A 23140-nucleotide genomic window follows, 5' to 3' on the forward strand; every position below is an offset into this window, starting at 1 on the left:
GATTGTATGGTTGCAAGAATGCGGACTAGACATGATCAAAGGTATAAAATATGCAAGGATGTAGGCAGATTTACATGAGGTAGATAAGATCATTTAAGATTGTTTACATGAATAAGTACATGCCTGCATTTGAGGTAAGGCATTTTACAAAAAATAAATAAGATAAAATGTGATAACACTTAGATTTAACGTGAGTGGCAGCATAAATTAAATCAACAAAATTAAATTTATTTGTTTCCCAATTGCAATCTCACATTCATGATGTCATTCTTTAACCAGCAGATGGCGATACGTGGTATGATTTGAGGATTGTTGTCAGGCGTGAACTGTCAGGAAGCATCCTCCTGTGCTCTGAAGAAAACGAACCAATCGCAAGGGCGCTTTCAGCCATTTAAAGCGCGTGGCGTCATACAACCTCATGAGTTTCAAAAGTTTGGAGAGCGTCCAGGGATTCGTCAGTGTGCACTGTTTTCCTGAAGAGGTTTGAAAACTTTGCTCTTTAGAAGTCATGAAATTGGCACATTGTGATTCAGCAAATCAGCAACGTAAAATTTAAGCTGTCAACCATACGGTAATCATTATATGCGGTTTTTCCTACAGAAGTGAATAACTTAAACTACTTCATTAACGGTTCACAGCATTTGATAAAACTAACAATGATGCTAAATAGTGTAATATGTCGACATAATTGTCCTCTAAAACAGCCAAAGAGGTTTAAACTCTGAGGTTCCAGTGTTGGCATGGTTTGCTTAGTTAACATAAACAGTAATATTTACTTAACCCTCTGCTCTTATGTGCCAGCTTAATGTTTATGTTTGCCTTGTGTAAAAGTATTGTGAAACGTGGATATTATGGCACACGGCTTTGAGAATGACATCCAGAGAATCCTGAAGCTGGATGTGCCCATCAGAAACGCTTGCAAGAGAAAGGCCAGCTCCTCCAGCACATTTGCCTTTAACGCCCTGACACCTGGCAAGCCTGCTAATGCCTCCGTGGGTTTATCAAAGACGCCAAACAAAACACCTGGTAATGTTTGCTCGGTGTATTCAAACCGTTTGAAACGTGACAAAGCTTTCCCGGTCACTCTTTTGATAATGCTGACCCCTTTCTGATCCTATTTTAGGTAAAAACAAGAGAGCGACACCTTCAAAGACGGGGGGAGACCGCTTCATTCCCATCAGAAACAACAAGCAAATGGATGTAGCAAGTTTCCTGATCACAAAGGAGAACGAACCTATGGACACAAACAATGCAGTAAGATGATCAGTAGCCTAATCTGTTGTGGCACTTGCCTCTAATAATGCTTTTGTAAATGAAGGATTTATTCAACTATATGTCTGTAAAGGAAAACCAGAAAGCATGGTCTCTGTCATTAAATGGATACAACATTGAAGAAGCAAAGATTTTGCACCTTGGAGGGAAGCCCCTAAATGCTCCTGAAGGTAAGACCATTTTAAAGTCATCTCGGTGCAGCAACTTGGAAGCAAAAAGGTGGATTTTTTTTTTGTACTCACTGTGATTTTTGAAAATGTCATTTAAAGGCTGCCAGAGCAGCTTAAACGTTATCTACAGTCACTCTACATCTCCTGCCCCAGTCAACAAGACAAGATACATTTCTTCAACTCCATATAGTATCTTGGATGCTCCTGAGCTTCGAAATGATTTCTGTGAGTCGAGCACCAAAGGGACTTTACTTTTTTTTCTCTTTGAACATGTTTATTTTTCTTTAACGATGTGTGTGCTGCTTACATCAGACCACGGATGATGGATTCATTGATTTCCCTTAATACACCCTTGATCTTCATGCAAATGCACAGTGCCGTTTTTGCTTATTTTCCAGATTTAAACCTCTTTGACTGGAGCAGTCAAAATGTTCTTGCTGTGGCGCTTCAGAACAGTGTTTACTTATGGGACGCCACTGAAGGAGAGATTACTTTACTCACTAAGTTGAAGCATGAGGAGGATTACATCTGCTCACTGTCTTGGACTAAAGAGGGAAGCTACATTGCTATAGGAACAAGTGACGGTGAAGTTCAGGTCAGTGTGAGGATGAAAACACAACCTTATCTCATTTAGTGCATTACTCTTAATGAGCTGCTTTAATTGATTATTTTGCTCTTCTGTAGCTGTGGGATGTTGACAGTCAGAAGCATTTACGCACTATGATTAGTCATACAGCTAGAGTTGGCAGCCTAAGCTGGAATGATCACATCCTTTCCAGGTATGGTTGCTTCCTTATTTCTTATATAAAAAATACAATTTCAGTGGCTTGTGTTGAAGTAAAAATGGACCGTTTCTCTCCCTTCTAGTGGCTCAAGATCAGGGCACATCCACCATCATGATGTGAGGGTTTCAGAACATCACATCTCCACACTTACAGGTCACTCGGAGGAGGTGTGTGGGCTGAAGTGGTCAACTGATGGACGATACTTAGCCAGTGGAGGCAATGACAACCTGGTGTGTATATGGCCTCGTGTGCAGGAGGGGAGCTTTGGTAACAGCAGCCAAATGGTGCACTGCTTGAGTGATCATCAAGGAGCTGTCAAGGTGAGACGCTTCATATTTAACTGTACAGTATATGTAGCTGGGTCCAGAAGTATGTGGACAGTCGTACAGTTTTCATAATTTTGCTTTTATTTACTGCCACAATGAAGTCTGAATAAAGCTGTTAAGATGCAACTTAAGTGGTGACTTCTTGCTTTAATTTAAAGGATTTCACAAAAATGTATATTATAGCAATTTTTTTTACAGTACCTCCATTATCAGGGGCTGAAACATGGATGAACACACTCTTTTGAAATTAAAACCACACTTTTTAATACTTGGATGAAAATCTTTGACAGTCAGTGGCTGTCCAAAGCTGGAGCCCATTGACATCATCAAAGCCACTTAAAGTTGCTGCTTGTTTGTGGGTCTTTCTGATTTCAGTTTTGTCTTCAGTAACTGAAAAGTGTGCTCTATTGGGTTGAAATCAGGTGGCTGGCATGGCCACTGAGGAATATTCCATTTCTTTGCTTTTAGAAACTCTTAGATTGCTTTCACTACATGTTTCAAGTCATAATCTGAACTTTCACGTACCATCCTATCAGCTTTGCAGTATTTAGCAGAATGTGAACAGAGTCCAGCCCCATACACTTGAGAATTAATCTTGCTACTCGCAACACCAGTGAGCCTGTTTCATAAGCAGCCATACATGCATGTCTAACACTGCATCCTCCATCTTTGACAGATGATGTGGTATGCTTTGGATCATGAGCTGTTGCTTTGCGTCTCCATACTTCTCTTCTAGTACATTCTGATTCTAGCACAAGTTTATCTTCTCCAGAGAATCTCATTCAGGAGTTGAGGTCTTTTCAGTTGCTTTAGGTAAAGTCTTATAGGACGTTCCAGTTCTTAAATGTTACAAGAGGTTTGCATCTTGTCATAAATCCTCTGTGTCTACACACATGAAGGCATCTCTTGATTTTAGACTTTGACAATAATGCACCAACCAGCTCCAGAGTATTACTGACTAATGTTGATGTTGCGAAGGGTTTTTGTCTTCACCAAGGAAAGGATTCTGCAATTATCTGCTTCAGTTGTCTTCTGTGGTCTTCCAGGTGTCTTTAAGTTGCTGAGCCTGCCAGTGTGTTCTTTCTCTTAAAGAATGTACCAAATTGTTAATTGGGCATTATGAAAGTGGTAGCTGTCTTTCTGATGTATTTTTTAAAATCCAAATTATGGCCCCCTTCTGCTGTGTTGATACCTCCCTGAACTTCCTATAGATAGCCCCCGTGTAACAGCTACTGAAGGCCTCTTCAACACTTAAAATAATCTCAAACCTTTTATCTTCTTCACTTGTCCTGACGAACAAAAGGACGGACCACACCTGGCCATGAAACTACTTGTCTGACTGCCCAAATGCTTTTGAGCTCCTGATGAAAGAGGTGCTCTAGATAAAATGGATGCAATTCCTAAATGGTAATGCCATATTCAAGTGAAACGCCTTAGATTTGAGCTGAAAGCTACACTTCAGTCATGTCTTGATTGATGGATCAAAATCCATTGTGTTGGTCATCAGAGGCAAAATAAAAGTGTCCCTGTCCACATACTTCTGGACCAAACTGTAGTTTCAGCTGCTGAGGGGTTCTCAATCAAAATGACAACAACTATTACATGCTGCTCAGCTCCAGAGGAGTCTTTTCAACAGAAACTGCACCTGATATGTATATACTGAACAGTAAAACACTGTTCTTTTCATGCATTGATTCCACATAATGGAGAAAAGTTGTTAAAAGTGGTCCTTCTGGGAGTGTTGTAAGCTAATGCCTGCTGCACTAACGTTAGAATTGATTGATGAATTCGTTTTTTTACAGGCTTTGGCCTGGTGTCCATGGCAGTCATATATCCTTGCATCTGGAGGAGGCACCAGTGACCGTCACATCCGTACTTGGAATGTCAACAGTGGCTCTTGCATCAATTCACTCAACACTCAGTCACAGGTAACTAACTACACACTGCTGGATGCATTTCAGTGTCTCACTGACTAATCAAATTTAAAAAGATGGAAATGCGCTTGATTTTAAACAACTGATCTCAGGAGGATATTTAAAAAAAAAATACCCACAAAGATTGTCAAAATTTTAATACTAAATATACTCAAGATCTTTAAGCAGATGCTGCCACAGACAAGAGAGAGCGTAGTCTAGATTGCACAGATATGTTTGAAAAATGCATCTTACTATGATGCATGTGTAGTGTAAACCAAAAAGTTGCAACCACAGGATTTGAGAACATACTTTATAGTTTGTAGGTTTTTTCCTATAATTTTGGTAAAAAAAAAAACAAGAAATGATCGAATATTAAATGCAAAGAGCTTGAATTTTTTTCTGCCATTGATCAAAACGGGTATTGATTTCATTTGATTTTATAGAATCACATCACAGTTTAATTGACATTGTCTTCTGTGGCCCTAACACACATAATGATTCTTATTGTCTTCAGATCTCCTCACTTTTGTTTGCACCAAACCACAAAGAGCTTGTCTCAGCTCATGGCTATGCACACAACAATGTCGTTATCTGGAAGTACCCCACCTTCACCAAGGTTGCAGAGCTAAATGGTGTGTAACTTACTTTTAAAGATTTTTGTTTTACCAGAACAGAAAACAAGTTAGAACTTGACACCATTGTGTGGAAAAACTTCCCACAAACATTTGAATGATTTCCATTTCAGGCCATGAGGACAGAGTTCTCAGTCTGTCGCTGAGTCCAGACTACTCCACTGTTGCGACTATCGCTGCGGATGAGACAATCCGTCTGTGGAAGTGCTTTGAGCTGGATCCTTTGGAGAAGAAGGCCAAAGAGAAGATGGCAAAATCTAGTTGCAGTGTCATGTATCAATCAATCAGATAATTTGCTCTTAAAATTTGAGTTTATTTATGATCAGTGCTGAATGAGCTATGTGGCGTGTTTTATCAACTGAACAATAAAGATTTCTACAGTGTTTGGCTGCGTTTGGTTACATGGCTGCTTCTGCTGGTTGTTAGTTCATCAAAACTGTGCACATCTACTGTAGTGTAAGGTACAAGAAGGTGTGGCACTGTTCATTAAAATGTATTTTAGCACTTTTTCTGGTTTTACTTCCTGTTAGGGATGCAAGTTATACATTTGAAAAAATTGTGAATAAAGAGCTTTTTAAAATATGTGCATCTGTTTATGTGGCATGTTTAGGCAGTTTCTGCAGGGTAATATGCTGTTGACTAGAGATGAATTAATCTTGGCAAAAGCAATCGATTTTTTTTATTCCCTTGTGCTTTGTCACTTTTCTCGGCAATCTGGCAGAAATCACCCAATTAAAGCAATGTAAAAGATAAATGTCCAAGACTTTGTTGCGTGATTATCCAGGTATTTTTTCCAGGACAGTTACATCTTTGGACATATTTTGGGAAAATCTGCCTCATCACATGCACAGACCCTCGGACATGCTCAAGTCTTGGATCCAGTATTTTTTTTTTTTTTTTTTTTTGGAATAATGAAATTAACATTATTCTTACAAACAATATTATGTCAATGCACAGAGCAAGGACTTGTGAAGATGGTTTCACACATTTTTCCATTGTTGACTTGTAATCTTTTTCCTTAAATCTTTTTTCCAATATTATTTTATTCATGATAATTCTACCCTGTGTGATCCCTTGATAAAGTTTGGGCCACAATGAACAGAATCTTGGAGGTTCCTAGAGTCTGTATAGTGTATATAAAAAGAATTCACTCGCTTGGATGTTTTATCTTTTCATTGATTTTATAAATCAATCATAGTTGATCGTATTTTGTTGTTGAGAAAAACAATACATTTTTGGTCAAAGTGAACACAGGTTTTCATAAAGTAAAATGTGGCTGCAAAAATATTCACTCCCTTCAAGTTAGAATTTAGTAGATGCACATTTGGCTGCAATCACAGCACTGAGTCTGTGTGGATAGGTCTCTATCAGGCTTGTACATCTGGAAAATGCAATTTTACTCTATTCTTTGCAAAACTGCTCAAGCTCTATCAGGTTGCATGGGGATCAGGTGTGAACAGCCCTTTTTAAGCCCAGACAAATTCTCTATTGGATTGAGGTCTGATCTTTGACTCTAAATCATTCATTTTATCCTTTAACCATTTCTGTGTAGCTTTTGCTGTACGCTACAGGTCATTGTCTTGCTGGGAAATTATTCTCCTGAGCCATAGGTCTCTTGCAGACTGAATAACATATATGATATTTTCCTATATTTTGCCACATTCATTTTACCTTCTACCTTTACAAGCCTTCCAGAGCTGGCTGCTGAGAAGCATCCCCTCAGCATGATGCTGCCACCACCGTGCTTCACAGTGGGGATGGTGTGTTTGTGGTGATGTACAATGTTTGGTGTCCACCGAACATAGAGCCTTGTCTGATGGCCAGAAAGCACCATTTTGGTCTCATCAGACCAAAGAACTCCACTTGACCATGGGGGGTCTCGCATAACAAACTCTAATTGAAATTTGATCTGAGTTGTCTTCAACAGTGGCTTTCTCTTGGCCACTCTACCATAGTTTTGACTGGTTAAGAACTCAGGCGGCAGTTGCTGTATGCAGAGTCTCTCCCATCTCAAGCTTGTAACACTGTCAGAGTAGGTGTCTTGGTGGTCTCTCACTCAGTTTGTGAGGACATCCTGATCGAGGCAAATTTATACATGGCCATATTCCTTTAATTTCTTGAAAATGTATTTAACTGAGCTCCGGGATGTTCAGTGCCTTGAAATTTATTTTTGTAACCATTCCCTGACTTATACTTAATCTTTTCTGCGTTGCTTGGACTGTTCTTTTGGGTATTTTTATGATGTAATGGTAGCCACAAATAATGATTAACCAGTGAATAGATATATCGACCATGATTGATGTATAAAATCAATAAAAGTGTAAAACATCCAAGGGAATGAATACTTTTTATAAAGCACTGTATGTATTTTTTCTGGGTATATAAAGGTGGAGCTTTTTAAAAATATTTTTGGGCTTTAATGGCTTTATTTGGATAAGACAGTGGCAAGAGTTACAAACTGTGGAGAGAGAGATTTGAAGACACCAGCCTGTGTACATGTAGTAAACATTAGGCTACTTGCACCACATAAGGATAAATCTGTATTTCTGAGGCAAACACCAGATGGGACTTTCAAATCAGGCAATCCTTTCACACTCACTGTGTAATTATGTGATCAACAAGAGCATTAAAAACACTGTTAGGTTTATTAGTATTTACATTCTGCAGTGACATTATGAAACAGCCTCTACAGTATTATTTAGTTAAACAGTTATCATAAAAAAGTTCTTTGTATTAACTTCATGCCCAGTTTGCTGACAGTGCAATGTTGCAAAACTCATTAGATTAATATGGATAAACAAAAATAGCCTCGCAGTGCATGTCACTGCCTAATTATGCAAAAATGCAAAATGCATCAATACTGTAATATACAGTATAAAATGTCTTTCCCACAGTTCTTACAATTAAAAAAGATGGTGTGGTATTTTACCACCACAGTGCACACCATAACTGCTTTCCAAATGACACAGACCTTTATCTAAAATTTGTTTTATTTCAAAAGATAAATAAAAACAGAAAAAATATCTATATATTTGACACGTACAATATTTTTTATGTTCTAGACATTGTTGCAGTTATTTAAGTGTGCTAGCCTTCAGTGGAAACTGTGTAGTTCTCCTGAGCAGCAGCAGGGGGCATGCCAGCTCAACAGTGTATGTCAGACTCATGTGGGTTCGGCCTGAGTTGCAGAATACTATCAGTGAGGAAGTGAGCACCAATCTTCATAGTGTTCATCACAGTTAATAGTTTTTTACAACAACTGACAAACATAATGTAGCAGGTAGAGATCACCAGCAAAACAACATGCTATTCATATCCCAACCAGTGTGCACAAGAAAAATGGCTAACACAGAAATTATGACGTTTAGAAGAAATCTGGGCCAAATCCCAATCTGCTTCTGTGATGAATGACACATTTAAAGGAAGCTTCAAAGAGCCTCCTTCACTTCCAGTCCCTGTCTCAGACTTCCTTCACTTTTCCCAGGACGAGTTTGCCATTGGTGTAGTTGTGCACACCATTGCCATTCTCCACATGTTTCCCATTGGCCACCACAGTGAGGGGTTCACTAGTAGAGCCATTCAGTTTTGGTTGTTCCTCCTTGACAGGGAGCCGCTTGCCCTTAACATAGGCCTGAATCCAAAAGTTGGAGAAGAGGAGGAAGAAGAAGACACCATACATCCAAATGAGGTGGATCCAAAGAGGGACCTGGTAGTCACACTTCTCCATGAAGTAGTACTGGCTGATGTGGATGGAGACCAGAACAAACTGTGTCTGTAAACACGGAAAGAACATCATTACTGTTAAAAACTGAAGTCTAACCCAGATCCCTTGTAAAATTAAACATGTCCTTATCAATCTTCACAGTCTGAGGACACTTTACAAAAGCTATAAACACTCTGTACATTGTTGACCTATTATTTTTGTATATATAAGGTCCTGCAAAAACTATGTAAATAAAATAGACAGCAAATAATTTTGATTTTTCATCTTGACCTACAAAAGCCAGCAAGATAAAGATGAAAATAAAGATTTCTAAATGATTATTTGGTATCTTAGTTTCAGTTTCTCTCCTTGTCAGCCTATAGTTGCATACCAGTGAATAGCAGACACACAGCTGTGTCAGCTAAATCAACTTGTGACATGGCAGAGAGAACAACTTTTACTTTATGGCAAATACCCCCATTATGTTCAATTTTTGGAGGAAGAAACAAAAACATCATCGACATTAAGTTCAAGTCTAAAAGCTTGTGTAGTGCTGTTTTGAATAAATCTGCTTTGTCTAACACGGTTGTTATTTTGTTAGCATTCTGAGGAGCTGTAAAGGTTATACCACCTCTGTCATGCCTCCTATAAGGCTGCAGAGTCACAGATTATTATTTAATGAGGCTGTAGAATGAGGATGTAGTCAACAAATTTGAAGGTAGACATACAGTTGGCGATGTGCCATCATCTAGACAAATAACCAATGAGTTGCAAATGAATTAGAATTTTTTGTAACGCAAAGGTACTGTAAGGCAACACTTTTGTCAGTTAAAATGCAGTGAATTACTTTAAATCACAGTAATTTGGTAATGTAACAAGTAACTTTCAAATTGTAATATTATTTTGTTACATAACAAGTAGCTTTCAAAAGTATTGTTATGCAACACTTACTGCATAGACACAAAAAATATACTTTTGAATGATTATAATGGCAAATATCTCAAATTAGTGAGAAAAGCATGAACACTTTTATATCACTGTGCCTGGATTATTATGATAGCCTTTTAACCTGCCTGGGTCAAAAAGATATTCAAAACTCAGCAGCTGGAAACTAGGAGATCTGAGCATATCACTCCCATTTTGTCCTCTCTACACTGGTTACCAGTATGTTTTAGAATTAATATTAAAATTTTACTGCTAACTTTTAAAGACCTCAATAGCATTTTCAGTCTGGGACCCCCTGCCTGAGGAAATCAGATTGGCTGAGTCAGTAACCGCTTTTAAATCTCTACTTAAGACATACTTTTAACAACGAGCTTTTCCTAATTTTAGCTCTCTGATTCAGTTTCCTGATTTGAGTTTTAACTGCTTTTATTTTTAACCACATTTTTAACTGCTTTGATGTTACTTAGCTGTACCCACTTTCCTGCCTGATTTCATTAGTGTTCTTGATTGCTTTGTTGTCTTTCCTGCTTGTGAAGCACTTTGTAACCTTGTTTTGAATACTGGTCTATAAATAAAGATTATTGTTTATATTATATTATTATTTTTGTGTAGAAAAACACAGAGCACAGAACAAGAATAATCAAATAGGTGATACCTATTGTCTAAATCAACAATTACTGAAAGGTCCTAACAGAAACTTAAAGTTACCTCTACATTCTTGCCCCACTGACCTGTTAAAGGCCTGGTGAGTAAAAGTGGGAATACTAGACATGAGTTCTAGAAGTCAATATTACCATACTTATAAATATTATTTTCTAATTTTACCAAGTCGTAAATGTTTCTAAATATTACACACTGTTTATTTGATCAAAATATATATTTAGTCACTTATGTTTTGACTTTTTTTTACCTCAGATGATCTTCTGAAATGTGTTTTTTTTTCATATTTCATTGATTTCTGTATGTTTTTTTCATTAGTTTTAAAGCTCCTGTGAGGATTTCTTTGACTGGTTATTAAATAGGCTGGAAGTGATATGGATGCCTCTTTATGAGCTCAAAAAGCAAAAAAAATAAATAAATAAAAAAAATAAAGAATGACTGTTCCTGTATGGCTATTTTTAAAGCTTAAAACTACTGCTGCCATGGGGTAGGTATCAGATAAAATGAATGACCACATTCTTTCAAAAACAGCATAATCTTTATAAAACATTTTCTAGGGTGGATTTTCAGAAAGTAATACCTTTGGCCATTCAAAGACAAACATTTTTTGTAATGACGCACTAGAGATAAAACATCAGCAATGAGAATTATTGCTTTACCAGAGCTTTAAGATATTTTTGGGCAATTTTCACCTTTTTTGAGACAGTAGAGTGTGGGAAAACAGCAAATGTGGGGGATCAGACTCAAATGGGTGTGAGACCTGTTGCCACTGCATTTTTTTCCTCATACTGTAAAATGTTGATTGTTTTTGAAGCTTTGTGTTGCTGCTATTGGGTACATCTCCTTTGAAAAAGATTTTTCTGATATCACTGTGACTAACTTGACTAATTGCTTAAAAATGTTATTGATTGAGTGCTTCATGTGTCTTCAACCTATCTCCAAATTCCCATTCCTTATATTTTGATGCTTTATTCTACTAGAAGTGCATTTGTATATATACCTGTTTTAAACTCAACAAGGCCAGCACAGAAAGGCCAGCCTTTACTAAGCTAAGCGGACATACCAGCTGGATGGCGGTCATGTACTTCTTCCACCACAGGTATTTCTGGAAGCGAGGTCCTGCAGCAGAGAGCCCATAGTAGAAGTACATGGTGACGTGGACGGCTGCATTCACCATGGCATGGAAGGAGCCCATTCCTCCAGCTTTAGAGAGACAAAAACACATTTAACACAGCTGTACAGTGACATTATTTGGGCCTGGTATTTGCATGTATTATATGGTTATGTACGAAGTGTTTTGTGTAAATATCATGCCGAGTAAACCTCACCAGGAGTTAGTGTGATGCCCCACCACCACGTCCATGGCATGAAGGAGTGATGGAAGACATGCAGAAAGGTGATCTGGCTTTGTTTCTTCCTTAGCACAAAAAACACCTAAAAAAGTAGATCAAGCTTAAGTTAACAGGCAAAAAAGTATGACAAAAAATATCTTTGGGGTGGCGAAATGTCCTTACTGTGTCGAGGAGTTCGATGTATTTTGAAAAGTAAAACAGCCAAGCCACTCGAATCATCTGAGGAAAGAAAAATGCTGTCAATATCCTGTAGAAGATAGATAGAATTAGAATATAGACAGTTCAGTCACTTACCCGAAGAGCCTGTGGACTATTTGAAGTGTCAATGAGGTCACATCTCCATGTAAATGTGGTGGCCCATCCTGACATCATGAACTATAGGTGACGGAAACATCAAAAGTAGTCAGTGAAGTCTCACAGCAGTTATGTATGAAGTAGCATGATGTTGAATCAACTAGAAGCTTAGTTTTTACCTCGTACACTATGTATGCATTTAATAAAACCATGCTGAGATTGTAGATGATCATGGCCGTTTTCAGGCCGAATGGTTTGCGATTTGCCATCAAGCGGGGCCCCATGTACAATGAGAAGAAGATGTAGGTCAGCAGGATGGAGGTCATGTGTAAGGGGTCCTGCATTAAAGGGTAGTCTTTGACACGGGCATCTATGGGGAGAAGGAAGGGACAAAAATCCTACTTATCAAACTGGCAGCGTGTCAATAATGGACATAATCACTTAGAAGTCACACATTTTTAGAAATTAATTGGTACATGCAAGTAAAACATCCCAAAAAACCCTTTCCACCAGTCAGCATCACATACAAAACAGAGGAATACACCTTTAAAGACACAGATACTCACCAGTTCTTGATTTTAGATAATCATGGAATTTCTCAATGTTTGATACTGCATCTCGCAGCATTGTGGCTGCTTTTGTTTCTCTCCTATCAGACACCTGAGAATTAGAGAAACATTATCAGAAACAGCTGAAAGCCTGGACAGGCAGGTGAGCTACACAGTGACCCATCTGCTCCCCACACACTGAACAAACAGGAGACAGCTGCCCCGACTCATCAAACATCCATGAGTGCTTTTTTGAACCATGTTCAAAAATATATATACACAGAAATCTCTAACAGGAGCTTTCCTCACTGCCTGAGTCACTGTATAGCAAGTAAAAAAAAATTCATTATGAGTCAGAGAGAAAGTAACACTGTTGTAGAAAAAAACGGCCAAAAATGTATTTATGATGGCTTGTGAAACATTTGATCAGAGCTGTCAGTCTAAAAACAATGAAATACTCTCATGCTGACTAACAGAGCAAGTCAAACAGGTGAGGCAGACACTTGGCCCTTGTGTGCAGCATAGACAACCAAATGTGCTCACTACATATGAACTAATCCATGAATTTCAGAGGCGAATAGTACATAAACTAAAAAAAAAACACAATGAATCTAAAGCAAGAGTGTTAGAGTGCTGTCCTAATCTAGAAAAATCTCACTGTGCCGGGAGGTTGAAGGTGTGTCTGGCAAAGGAAGCCGGTCAAACCACCATGCAGTCAATGTAAGAGGTGTTTTAAAGTAGCTGCTAAAGATACAAGCAAGCTAAGATCCCTGAAACTGCCAAAACTTAGAAACAAAATGACTCACCAGCAGAGCACAGTCAGTCCTCGGGTCTCACTCCTGTTGGTAAGGAAAGCAGCTGCACAGCCGAGGCGGGCAGCACTCAAACCAGAGGATCCAGCAGATCAGCAACACCAGTGAGCCTCAGGTGTAAACCACATACATGAGAAGCTTCTCTGTGGTGTTAGCCCCCAGCTGTCCTCAAAGGTGTGACGTTATTCAACTAAAATCCAAACAAGAGAGCTGAAAGCCTTGACAAATGTGGAAAAAAGTTCAGAGAGAAGCCAAAAAGAGAGAGGTAAGGGAAAAGTGAGGTGATGACTATGGGGCTAGGATCATTTACCTCAATTTAAACCCTGGGGCACTACTACAGACCTTGCTGGTTTCAGGACCACACCCTGTTTCAATGCTAAGCTCCACCTTCCTATATTCCCTCAGCCTGGTTGTGATTGGACTCTCTCATCAATGGTGGTTTATGGGAAGGGGTCACAGAGTTACAAACATTGGTTAAAGATACAAACACATAGGGGGTCAATGCTCTAGGGTTAGGTGGAAAAGGAGACAATAAGCTCAAAAATGCTTTTAGAAGCTAAAACCAGCAAGGTGCAGCATTTAGTTTAAAGTTACAGGCAAAGAAATGGCAAAATGTAACTATTTATAAAGTTAAAATGTCACAAATGACTTCAAATATATGTTTTATCCTCATAATCTTGTCCAATATGTTCCTTAAACATGATTTAGGCTAAAGGTGAACTAACTTTTCACACATTCACAAACCAAACGTCACTTAATGTGCCGCCCATCCCTTCCTCTGTGTTCCTGCACAGAAGGCAAGACTCATGTCCAACCCTCGCAGCGATGATGACGAGCCCTGCTGTGCCTCCTGTTTTACCTGTTTTACCCGAGTGAGGGAGACAAGGATGGGCGTGAGGCTTGGATGAAGCCTGAAAGGTGTCCTCCTCCACACGAACGTTAGGCTGGTATGAAAAGAATCTGTGCACGAGAGAGCAAGAGGGAGAGAGAGATAGAGAATCAGTGCTGATTGTTTATATATTGTCAGTTTAAAAAAACACACAGAGGCTGAATCACTGAAGGTGTGATTCATCCACATATATCTAAATGTTAAAGTGACAAAGTTAGTTTAGAACTTCACTGTCTTCTTCTGCGTGTAAAAGCAGAAATTATTTTTATTAGCAATTATGAGCCAATTAAAACACAATGTGACACTTTCAAAGGTGGTGGCGTATTTAAAAATACTAAACACTTTTTAAACAGCATTCACAAGAAAACAGAATACAGCTATGTCTAATGTCACCTCAAGGCATACAGTGAACGATGGGTGAAGACGAATGGCTAGGCTGGTTTCTGTGATAGTGTGAATGGTGGAAATCTTATTAGGAAAGGATAACTATGACACTCAGAGAGCTTAACCTTTGACCTCCAAATTAAAATTAGTTAATCTATGAATAAGGGTTAACATTTATGCAAAGTGTGAAGACAATTTCCCAGTATGCTCTTAAGACTTGTTCATGTACAAATAAATGAACGTGAGTCCTAATGACCTTGGCCTTTCTATAGAACTTCCATCATCTACTCAGTTCATCTCTGAGTCTGAGTGGGCATTTGTGCAAAGTTTTAAGAAGATTTCTCAAAGTGTTCTTAAGGTATCACGCCAGAATGGACGACAAACCTGTAAACATGATGTCTATGGCCAAGGCTATCACTTGGGTGGAGGTATAATCTTAAAAAAAAAACACACCCATTAGAGCTACTATACTGCAGAACACCATGGCTAAATCCAGGGGTGGAAAGTAACTTATAACATTTACCCAAAATACTGTAATCCAGTAGTTTTTTGCATACTTGACTTTTTTGAGTATATTATATTTCGAAATCAGTACTTTTACTTCTATTTAAGAAAGTTTTTGACAAGAGTAAGTGTACTTTTACTTGAGTTTGATACTCTTGTACTTTTCGTCTTACGTAGAGAGGGAATAATTCCACATCACATCCCAAAACAGCTGTTGAGCACGGCAAAAACTGTTCAAAACTGATTGAAAAACTATACCAAAAGTATAATTTAAACTCCATTATAAATGAAATTCCCTGTTGGAGTTACGTTACAGTGTTGATCCACCGGTGTTAGTTCAACTCTGTAAAGAGCCAGTTGATCAAAGCTCTGCCCACTGTGATTTCAAATCTTAGGGGTGGGTTGTGGGTGAATTTTCCCACCATGCCCTTGAGAAGAGATTTTAGACATGTTTTATATGCATTTAGTTGTGTTTTTATGTCGCCTGTTGTGATCCCTGCTTGTAATTTTTTGCTCATGTGTCTGGTGGGTTGTTGTTTTCGATGTGACACATTTACACCATGAGTGAAGTTATCCACTGAGTTAGAGTTACCGCCTTTGACTGTAGATGTTCCTAAAGGATGCTTGAAACATATTCTTTTTCTGTATGTACTGCCTTGCTATGAGGCTGACTCTACTTTGTCTTTGCAAGAGGAGACCCACCTTGCCACATTTTTTCAGTAGTTACTGCAGCTCTGTAATATTATACAACATCTAAGACTTTGAAATGTGTAGTTTAACTATATGTAGTGTGGATCAACATAGACCATTTTAAATGGCTAAAGTCAACTTTATATGAGTTAAATTAACACTGATAGCTTTGCTGTGTATTTTACTTTCTTACAGAGGTGTGAGATCTATTCTCTTGCTGTTCTTGCCGATAAGGAACAATCATATTTTACTGTAAAACTCCTCAGCCACTCAGTACTTAAAGTAAACCTTAAATATACTTTTTACTTTTACTTGAGAAGATTTTTTTGACCAGTACTTTTACTTCAGCAAATTGGAACCAGAGTAACTTTTACTTGAGTACAAAAGCCCTGTACTTTTTCCATATCTGGTTAAATCCTATTAAATAATATATCTAAATTAGGGCTGTCAAAAGATTGATATTTTTAATGTCAATTAATTCCAGAATCTCTGTAGTTAATCCCAGTAAATTGCCGAATCTTCATCACATTTTTGAAATTCCATTATTTTGTATTTCAAACTCTTTTTGTGTCCTATTTTCATACTGTCTTAAACCAGGGGTAATTGACTTCCTGTGTAGCTACAGACCTACTTTTATTGGTAAATTAATGATTTTAACATGAAGTTAACTGTGGGAGAAGGAACTTGGATTTAAAATTGTATGAGAACATTTAAAAAGGTTCAGATGACTTTTATTTGTCCACAGAGCTGTCTGTAAATTATTAAATTATTAAGTAAAATAAGACATTATGTAGCAGAGGTGGACTTATTTTATATCATTGTGGCTGCAGGGAGAAACTAACATGCCTTAACTAAAGTGTATCAAAGGGACAATAAAGCATGCAATTAATCACAGTTAAAACAAAAATTAGTGCACTAATTGTGGAAATTGATTAATTGCAGTTAACTCAATTAATCTTGAGAGCCCTTATATAAATATATAATTTAAGGTGGTCAAGATTAATTGCATTAAGTAAGAGCCACAATGAGGGCATTTTTTTGTTTGAGATTTTTTTTTTATCAAATTTATTTGAGAGTGACGATGCAAATTACCTAGTGCAAATTCAGTCTGTTACAAACAAGCTAAAAGTCACTGATGTTTCACACAAAGAGATTATAGCTGTTGCATCTCCTGTCCCTAGTTAGGCTTTTAGAAAATGAAAGACGGTAAAATGAAGGATATCAAGTTTGCATAGAAATTGCATAGAGGCAGTTACAGTTATTTAAAAATAAATAAATAAATAAAATTAAAAGACAAAATGGTACAATTTTACATGATAGTTACATAAAAATTACAGCAAACACGGAGTAGTCAAAAGTGCTCACATCTCTGATTTTGTTTTGGCCATCCTTTAACATTTGTGTTCAAAGTCTTTATGTCTTGTGTTTTTAGTGCATTCCACATTTGAGAGCCTCGTATAGAAAAAGCTGACTGGCCCAGGGTAGGGTAAGGTCTTACAGTGGGCAATTTTACTTATCTTACTGTCCCCTTATTTCCTTATCAATCCGTAACAAGTTCCTCTTCCTGTGGTTATTTTCATATTAAAATCTTTGCTCTATGTCCAAACAGGAAGACAACTGTCCTTAGTGTTAGACACTAGAAAGATCCAAAATGGCACCAAAACAGTTTTTAGAGCAAAAGGTGGAGTTTTAAAAATGCTACAAAGGAAGTGATTAAATGCGATTAACTACTGATTAATTCTGCAATTAATCACAATTGAAAATTGTATTGACAGCACTAATATACGTATATTTAAAGAAATTGTTTTTTTGAAGTATTTAAGATGTATTTAAGAACAATATTTTAAGTTTAAGTGTCAACCTTTGATGTTTTGATTACACAAACACACAACAACCGTTAATGGAGCATTGTTTCTGACTAACATTAACACTCACCATACAATATACACAGCCCTGTACAAACTGTGCTACTCTTTTTTACACACCAAAAACATTTATAGTGCATTCTCCATATAATACAGTAATCATTATTATCTGTGGGCTTTTCTGCTTGTATTTGTTTACTAGTAGACATGAACAGAGACAGAAAATATGTGGCGAGTAGAGGGCCAGTATCAGGACTTGAACATGCAAGCAGTACATCAAGGACTGGGTGTCTGCTCCGCTAACTGAGATAAACCATTGTCAATATGTGATCATTTTATACCTAATTTTTTAACAAATAATAGAATAGACTAGTAGATCTACAATCAGTGAGTTTATGTACTCACTCTAATTGAACACATTTTGTATTTAATTGTTTGTTATACTTTATCATTTACTACATATTTGATCTTATTTAAGCTAAAGAAACCACCAGCTAGCTTTCTATTTCTACAATGATGTTAACATTCCATTTTTTATACATTTTTGCACAAAAAATACATTAAAACATTCGTTTATAAGTGAATGTACACTTCATTATTATTTGTTTTGCTTTGAAACCATATGCCATTAAAACAGAAAGCAATGCATTAACATACAGTGGCACATTTAAAACTATTTAACACTTGAAAAAGCCCAGCACATACTAATGCTGATTACCTGGTAGCACAATTGTAATTTTATGTTCTCTGGCCTCTGACACTAATTCCCTGTTTTGGAAACCCGAATTCTTATTTGGATTCTCAAAAGAAGTCCTACTTTTTGTCAAAAAAGTCACTTCTAGTGAAAACAGAATGGTGCTTGCATGCCATGACTGTTGTAGACTTTTTATTGCTTGCTAAGTTGTTAACCCTCCAGAGAAGACCAAAACTTGACTGGTGGCTATTAAACGGCCACTTGAAGGTGTGGCTCCCAGTCTCAATTGCTTTAGGTCAACAAAATATCTACTGGAAGAGAAACTGTTCTCATTCATATACATGTGAGATCAGTTTCACTTGGTGGGCTTCAAAGAAGCAGGTTTTTAAAGTGTTTCTGCAGAGAAAAAGAAACTCTAACACCTGCAGCCAAGAATAATAAAGTAATAGTCATGCAGCACAAGTCTTCATATGCAGCACTGATGGCAGTCCAAGCAAATATTTCTACCGTTTACATTAGATTTGTGTGTAAATAAGTAAAGCATGGCTAAAATGTGTCATTGCTTGGCACACTGACATGCTTTGGGACTGAGGAGTTGCTGCATTGTTTCGAAACATGTGGTCAGCTGTTTTTCATAGCTGCCATATTACTTCCCAATACAACACTCTCCCTGTTCTTCTCCATCTTGTGACATTTTAAATGAAAATTAGGTAGAGGCAGAATTAATCAAATATAAACTGACAACTAAACAACATGGTATTGTTGGACCATCTGCCTACCAGAGAATAAGATAGCATCCTCGAAACATACCAGACCATCCTCAGTGACTCACTTGTGATAAACTGATGGAAAAGATGCCCTTGTATGTGACAGAATGAATGAACGAACTCAAGGAACATGAATGTAGACATACATGTCTCACTGTTCTGTGGTTGCCCAACACATGAGTCTCGAGAGTTTGGGAATCTCTGAACTTTTCAGTGACACTGATGTTTAGGAATTTGGCAGTCAATCACTCTCTCTGTCGTTTGAAATGACACAAAACTAGATTCCATGTGTGGTAAGCAGAGCGCTCTGATGAGCCAGGTGTTGTGTTTCATAATGTAGAATTACCGTTTGAAACACAGCAATAAATGTCGACATGTAACCTCAACTTGTTAAACAATTTCTATAGATGCTTTTTATACAAGCCGAAGCTGACAACTACAATCAGGATCATTGATTATACTACTCTGGAGGCAGGTTTCTCATTTATGCAAATTAGACATTGTTTGGGGGATTATCAGGCATATTACAGAAACAACAAGGAAATTCCAATGTCTGCTTGCCTGACATTCTGATTGCTAACTAAGCAAAAGAATTTGAAGTCATTTTCCTCATTTCTTTTCAAATTCTATTTCTATTGTGTTTGCAATAAAATTAGTTTAGATTTTTTGTAAGATATATATTTAGGAGCTTTTTATGCCTTTAATTAGATAAGAGGACAGCAGATATATTCAAAAACAGGGATTAGTGGGTGAGCATGTGAGAAAGAAGCTGCAGGCTGGACTTGAACCTGGGGGCAAAACTTCACCACTATAGGCCTCTTGATTCTTTGTATTTTTCATGGCTCAGGTTTTCTGTTTCATGTTTGTTATTCTGGACCTAAATAATAATAAAACTACTAAATTTGATTAGTTATAGCTCAACATGGTAATGACAAATAGTTTAACCATACAGATTTCTAATGTAATCTCTGACTATTAAATCAGTGTATCACAGCTTTCAACAAAGGCCTCTATAATCAACTGTACTCTTACAAAAGAAAAACAGATTACAGGGCTGTTTTAAGGAATTTCAGCCAATACATTATAAACCAGGCATCAAGGCAGTGCTGCTATCAGACTAAAAGATCATGAAAAATAATCTGTCTCATTCTTAATGAGGAAAATGTATTATTGTTTCCTCTTTTTAATGTTCCATGAGCCTTCAATCGCTGACAACAAGGACCAGACTTTGACAAATTGTACAAATGTAGGCTATTTATCATACACCAATCTTTACAACTTTCTAAATTTGTGTTCTGTGAGGCTGAATCTGTTACAAGATAGAAAATGCCACGCCGATTTTTTTCAAAGCAACTCAATCTGTTAATTTTTAAAATGAACGTTATTTTATATGTGTGAACCTTCAAGACAGGAGGAACACATGTTGACTATATCAAAGTGAGTTACAGTGACATCTTGTGGCCAAAAAGTTAACTTGTAAAAAAAAAAAAAAAAAAAAAAAACAGAATTTTGAAGGACCTCTGCTGCTGGGGCCCTGCATATAAAGGCATGGACTTATTAGATTTGCATTAGAGTATTTTATATGTAAGTTATACACAGAACCACTCTGGATGTCTACATTTTGGAGAAATTAATATGGAAAAAAAAATCCCATGTAGGCTGTCATTATGCACTAATGCACTCTGGGTAGTGATGTTAAATGGTTGCGTTGTTTCTCTATTACTGTTCTATTCACTAAATTGCACCCAACTTTAAATGAAAAAGGCTCCAAGTGTCACACTCAATATAAGAAGAGCAATGCAACCTTTTGACATTTCTAGGCCAACAGAGAGGTGGAAAGGACTCAAGTAAAAAGTAGTTACTTTGGTTCACATTTTCTTAAAAGTACTCTGAACCATTCATTTAAGCAAAAGTGATTAATTCAAAGTTAAGGTGAGTAGCTAATTATGATGTCCAATGGGGTACATTATAATACCATATTTTGTGATGACAATGAGAATATCAAACTCCAACCAGGTTGTTCATGTGAAGACACATCTTTTGAAATCCAACAGCAGTTTTTTTTTTTTTTTAAACATGGAATAATGTTCTCTCTATTTGTGTAATTGACAGGGGTTGAAGGTAGCTAATGACATTTACTCAAATTGTTATTGTTGAGTAGTGTTTTTTTTTTTTTGTTTGGTCATTCTACTTTTAATTTACATTTTGAAATCAGTATTTTTTTTCTTCTAGGTTTTAAACAGAGTAACTTGAGTCAATTAGTCTTGTACTTTCTCCGCCTCAGAATACACAGTAGCACATAGAGAGAATGATTCCACATCAGATCCCAAACCCACTGCTGCGCACAACAAAAACTTGAGGGTTGATAGCTCAGAGTTGATCAAGAGTTACTGCAGTTGTGTCATATTTTAAAATATTTAACACTTTCAAAAGTGTAGTTTAACTATATTTGTAGTGTGGACAAATATAAACACTTTTGAAGAATTACATTTAACTCTTTGAGTTTAATTAACTGTCAATTTTGCTTTGTATTTTACTTTATCATAGAGGTGTGTTACCTGCACAACCTGGGTGGAGATCTGTTCTCTTAATCATATTTTACGATACAACTCCTCAGTGCTCAGGACTTCAAGTAAACTTTAAATTAAATAGAATCTTACTTGAGTAGATTTATAGACCAGCACTTTCACTTTAACTCAAGTAAATTTGAACTAGAGTAACTGTGCTTTTACTAGAGTACAACGCTCTTATACATTTGATACCTCTGGTAATTGAAGCTAAACAAAAGGCCAGTTTTATGCTGTTGGCACAAGGCTTAGCCACCTTTATAACATCTAGTGCTCATTCTTATTCAGTGTTTGGTGCTTTTGACAATGTGAAGCACAATACTTTATTCAAAACATACTTAAGTAAAAGAAAAACAAATGCTCCTCAAAACTATTCAGTGCACAAAAACTCAATAACTCCAACTTGAGTGAATGTAATAATTACTTTCCTCCCCTGAGCCTACCCACACTGCATCACACAAAAATGGCCACTTAAAAATTAATATTGTTTTGGGCGTTTTCAAAATTTAGGATTCCATATAAGATACACAAATGTTAATCTAACCTAGAAGTGTGCATAAGGCCTACAAGACTGACTTTAAACGCTTAGCTTCCCCCCAAAAATGCAGCTTAAAGGCCGAACAGGGTGAAAAATATCAGCATCCTATTAAAATTTAAACACGGAAATATGACTTCTGATAACTTGACAACTTGTTGTGATTACTCACAACATATAGGCCTAACGACCTTCCGGTTCTTAATGGGCTTCAACATAAAGTAATAGGTTTGCAGGATATTAGGTTAACTGATTAACCGATTCATGAACAACCAATTGCTCGTTTTGTTGTATTTGATACAATTAAACATGCTACAGTAACAATTAAACCTCTTCTTCAAAAAGGACAGCAGAAAGCAGAGTAGGTGAAACGGAGTAGGTCAGGATTAAAGTGGGATTAAATGCGACACTTTTGGCCACAGTAAGGAACACTTACATAAACACTGACCCTAGATCAGCTGCTGACTGGTACACCTGTACCTACCTACGCACATGGGCTGGGAAACCACAAGAATCACTCAAGTGTGTGATTGCGTCAGTTTTACACGTTCGAAACCAGCCTCGAGACGTTTTTGTAACTTTTAAATGACTGGTACCGACAAATGCTTTAAGGTTAAAACGTCTATGAATTTAAATTAGGCTGATCTTCTTACATTTGTGAATGAAGGAACAGATACAGTAGATTTGTCTCCCTCTGGCCGCCGTAGAGAAGTTTGTTCTGTTTCGCTGCTGCAAGGCTGGAGTTAAACTCCTCCTCCGGGCTCCTCCTGGCTATAGAAACAAACGCACCCATGTAGCGCCAATGGGAAGGTGGAACAACAGGTAGGCGT

The 23140-nt window shown here is 37.3% G+C and overlaps 2 protein-coding genes across 5 annotated transcripts; one reads left to right on the forward strand and one right to left on the reverse strand.

The window, feature by feature from the left end:
• Positions 1–347: 347 nt before the first annotated feature.
• LOC121519692 (cell division cycle protein 20 homolog) lies at positions 348–5484 on the forward strand. Its single transcript, XM_041802515.1, has 11 exons — positions 348–481; positions 832–1026; positions 1124–1254; positions 1346–1442; positions 1542–1667; positions 1841–2037; positions 2127–2221; positions 2310–2547; positions 4356–4481; positions 4984–5101; positions 5215–5484. Exons 2-11 carry the CDS (start codon positions 852–854, stop codon positions 5391–5393), a joined length of 1482 nt encoding a protein of 493 aa, XP_041658449.1. The 5' UTR covers positions 348–481; positions 832–851; the 3' UTR covers positions 5394–5484.
• Positions 5485–7710: 2226 nt separating this feature from the next.
• On the reverse strand, positions 7711–23092 carry elovl1a (ELOVL fatty acid elongase 1a). Of its 4 annotated transcripts, none has more exons than XM_041802590.1 (10): positions 22964–23092; positions 14275–14375; positions 13410–13605; positions 12622–12715; positions 12235–12425; positions 12056–12136; positions 11924–11980; positions 11738–11843; positions 11473–11612; positions 7711–8873 (listed from the first exon to the last, which is right to left on the reverse strand). In XM_041802590.1, the coding sequence occupies exons 4-10, from the start codon at positions 12680–12682 to the stop codon at positions 8562–8564; spliced, it is 948 nt and encodes a 315-aa protein (XP_041658524.1). In that variant the 5' UTR covers positions 12683–12715; positions 13410–13605; positions 14275–14375; positions 22964–23092; the 3' UTR covers positions 7711–8561. The 4 variants fall into 4 exon arrangements, with proteins under 4 accessions (XP_041658524.1, XP_041658526.1, XP_041658527.1 ...); XM_041802592.1 differs by lacking the exon at positions 22964–23092 and adding an exon at positions 22747–22843; XM_041802593.1 differs by lacking the exon at positions 22964–23092 and adding an exon at positions 22795–22820.
• Positions 23093–23140: the final 48 nt, after the last annotated feature.

The sequence above is a fragment of the Cheilinus undulatus genome, linkage group 13 (assembly GCF_018320785.1).
Source record: "Cheilinus undulatus linkage group 13, ASM1832078v1, whole genome shotgun sequence".
Lineage (NCBI taxonomy): Eukaryota > Metazoa > Chordata > Actinopteri > Labriformes > Labridae > Cheilinus > Cheilinus undulatus.

What these genes read in the sequence shown, in the direction of transcription:
- LOC121519692 (XM_041802515.1), top strand. Translation starts at nt 852, where the DNA reads ATGGCACACGGCTTTGAGAATGACATCCAGAGAATCCTGAAGCTGGAT. An exon ending in GACGCCAAACAAAACACCTG is followed by an intron (nt 1,027 to 1,123) that starts GTAATGTTTGCT and finishes ATCCTATTTTAG; the next exon opens with GTAAAAACAAGAGAGCGACA. An exon ending in ATCATCAAGGAGCTGTCAAG is followed by an intron (nt 2,548 to 4,355) that starts GTGAGACGCTTC and finishes GTTTTTTTACAG; the next exon opens with GCTTTGGCCTGGTGTCCATG.
- elovl1a (XM_041802590.1), bottom strand. Translation starts at nt 12,682, where the DNA reads ATGCTGCGAGATGCAGTATCAAACATTGAGAAATTCCATGATTATCTA. An exon ending in ATGCATACATAGTGTACGAG is followed by an intron (nt 12,137 to 12,234) that starts GTAAAAACTAAG and finishes CGTCACCTATAG; the next exon opens with TTCATGATGTCAGGATGGGC. An exon ending in ATAGTCCACAGGCTCTTCGG is followed by an intron (nt 11,981 to 12,055) that starts GTAAGTGACTGA and finishes TTCTTTCCTCAG; the next exon opens with ATGATTCGAGTGGCTTGGCT.